Raw genomic sequence first — 2,158 nt, 5'->3', positions numbered from 1 at the left:
CTTAGCAGCCCATCCGTAGGACACTCGATACCGAGCGCGTGTAGATCGAAAGGACCCGCCGAAGTTACGATATTCGTAAATTCGTTAAAGACGTAAAATTGACGTTTTGCGAAAAAATATAGATTGCCATCGATATATCGAAAGGCTGACGTTATCGCGGGCGGTATTCCGGGAAATATATCTTTTAATGGAGCGTGTCTAATGACTATCATGCGGCACTCGTCAATCTCCGCTACCTTGTCGTCGTCGTAGATCGCGTAGGTTCGTCCCGTGTGCGTGTTTATCGCAGCGTTAATCTTAACATTTCGAGGAAGTCCGATATCGTGGAGATATCTCGGCCAACCCGATTTTAGCTTAAGGCTGGGATATTCCGCGAGGTGGATCGAATCGTCCGCGAATAGTGCGAGATCGCCCGAGGGTCTTCGATACGCGGCGGATAGGCGCGTGAAATTCGCTGGGAGAAACGCCGCGTAATCCGTGAGCGTAATCCATGGGCCTACCGTAGCGTTTCTCGATTACGTCGATTGACCACACATTACGGCGATTAGCTATATGTAATCGGTGATTCATTATCAGCGCGGCGTCCACGCGCGGTAAAGCGCAGAGAACCGCGCGCGCGGGGTCAATTAACGCGACACTCGTCGTAGCGGGCGTTGCGGTAGTCGCGGGAGTCGCCGTTGGATAGTTTCCGTCGTCGTGAGACCCGTACAGATTTTGTATAGCCAGAATATCCTCTATGCTCAACTTAACCGGAAATTGATTCTCGATATCGGGTATATATGGAAACATTATCGAGTCGTTGCGCATGCTGTGTTGTAGACCCAAAGCGTGGCCAATCTCGTGCGTCAGCGTTTGCAACAAATGATGCGTGTTGGGAGGATTTTTATTTAGATACACGTGCCACGGTTGTGAATCGTCAACGTGTACCTCTGACGCGAAATCGGTCATTCCATAGCGAAAGAACGCTTGAGCTAGGGCTCCCCCGGGACCGTCGAAGGTCGCCGGGCAAATGCCTATATTCCTGCGATTCGCGTAAGTGTGCGCGCCCGTTCGATACGATATCAATAAGAGCAAAGTGGCGAGGTGTGAAATAACGAGAATTAAAATCAGTCGCGAACTACTATATGGAACGAATCGAGCAGATAATTAACGCGGCCGATTATATTAATGTGAACGGCGATTTAATTGCAATAAAGGCTTACGTTTTGGGAGATCTCGCTTCGAATTTGCGCGAGGCATTATCGAGAACAGTCCGGATTTGCTCAGACTGAACTTTCAGCTGGATGGAGACATCGATATCGCGCGTTCAATGTAAGTATACGATTAAAATTTTTATAATACTTTTTATAATAAATTATAATTGGTAATAATCCTTTTACTTTTTACTTTAGACAACAGATAGAAGATTGTATAAGAACGGCGCGAGAATCGCTCTATGATTTATTTACGAAGACGAGGACTATGCTCGCGCAGGCGCAAAATGTTCACAGCGCGTTGGGCGACGCTCGCCAACGCGACGTCGCGCTAGCCCCCGAGCAATTTGAGTTTCGCGATCGCGACTTCGCCATCCCTGAATTAATCGACAGGCTTCACGAACACGAGAATAGGCGAGTTATCGCGTCACCGATCGACGAAGAGCCCGAATGGCGGCCAATCAGCGAGGAGCCCGAACCACAGCCAATCAGCGAGGAACCCGAATCGCGGCCAATCGACGAAGAGCCTGAATCGCGACCGATCGACGAGAAGCCCGAATCGCAATTAATCGACGAGGAGCCCGAATCGCAGCCGATGAAGGACGAGGCCGAACCGTCGATGGGCGACGAGAATGAACCGCCAGCGAATGTACAATTAGAGGGTTACGAGCCCGAATCACAGCCGTTCTTTGAGCTGTAACTTCACGCGTTAATAAAATTTGATTTTTGTTTATACTTATATATTTCGTGTATTACGCATTTGTAAAATGTGATTCTTTATGAATAAATACTATATATTAAACGAAGTGTTGATTCTTTTCGCTTCTCTTTCCTTCTTCGATTTCCTCTCGCTCTCGCGCTATCTTTCTAGTAAGCGTTGGCGCTCTCTTATCGCGGAAGAATACGCGCTCGCGATAAAAAGTATTCGTTTTATATATAAATATAAATTTATTTTATAATATAAA

General features: G+C 47.3%; 1 protein-coding gene across 1 annotated transcript; it reads right to left on the bottom strand.

Moving 5' to 3' along the window:
- Nucleotides 1–354: 354 nt before the first annotated feature.
- On the bottom strand, nt 355–948 carry LOC115245416 (stromelysin-2-like). The gene has a single exon (XM_029823725.1). It carries the CDS (start codon nt 946–948, stop codon nt 355–357), a length of 594 nt encoding a protein of 197 aa, XP_029679585.1.
- Between the last annotated feature and the right edge of the window lie 1,210 nt (nt 949–2,158).

Source organism: Formica exsecta, unplaced genomic scaffold (assembly GCF_003651465.1).
Source record: "Formica exsecta isolate Colony F162 unplaced genomic scaffold, ASM365146v1 scaffold975, whole genome shotgun sequence".
Lineage (NCBI taxonomy): Eukaryota > Metazoa > Arthropoda > Insecta > Hymenoptera > Formicidae > Formica > Formica exsecta.
This window is presented reverse-complemented; position numbering and strand designations above follow the sequence as displayed.

Excerpts from the sequence above, each read along its gene's own strand:
- LOC115245416 (XM_029823725.1), bottom strand. The coding sequence starts at position 948 with ATGACCGATTTCGCGTCAGAGGTACACGTTGACGATTCACAACCGTGG.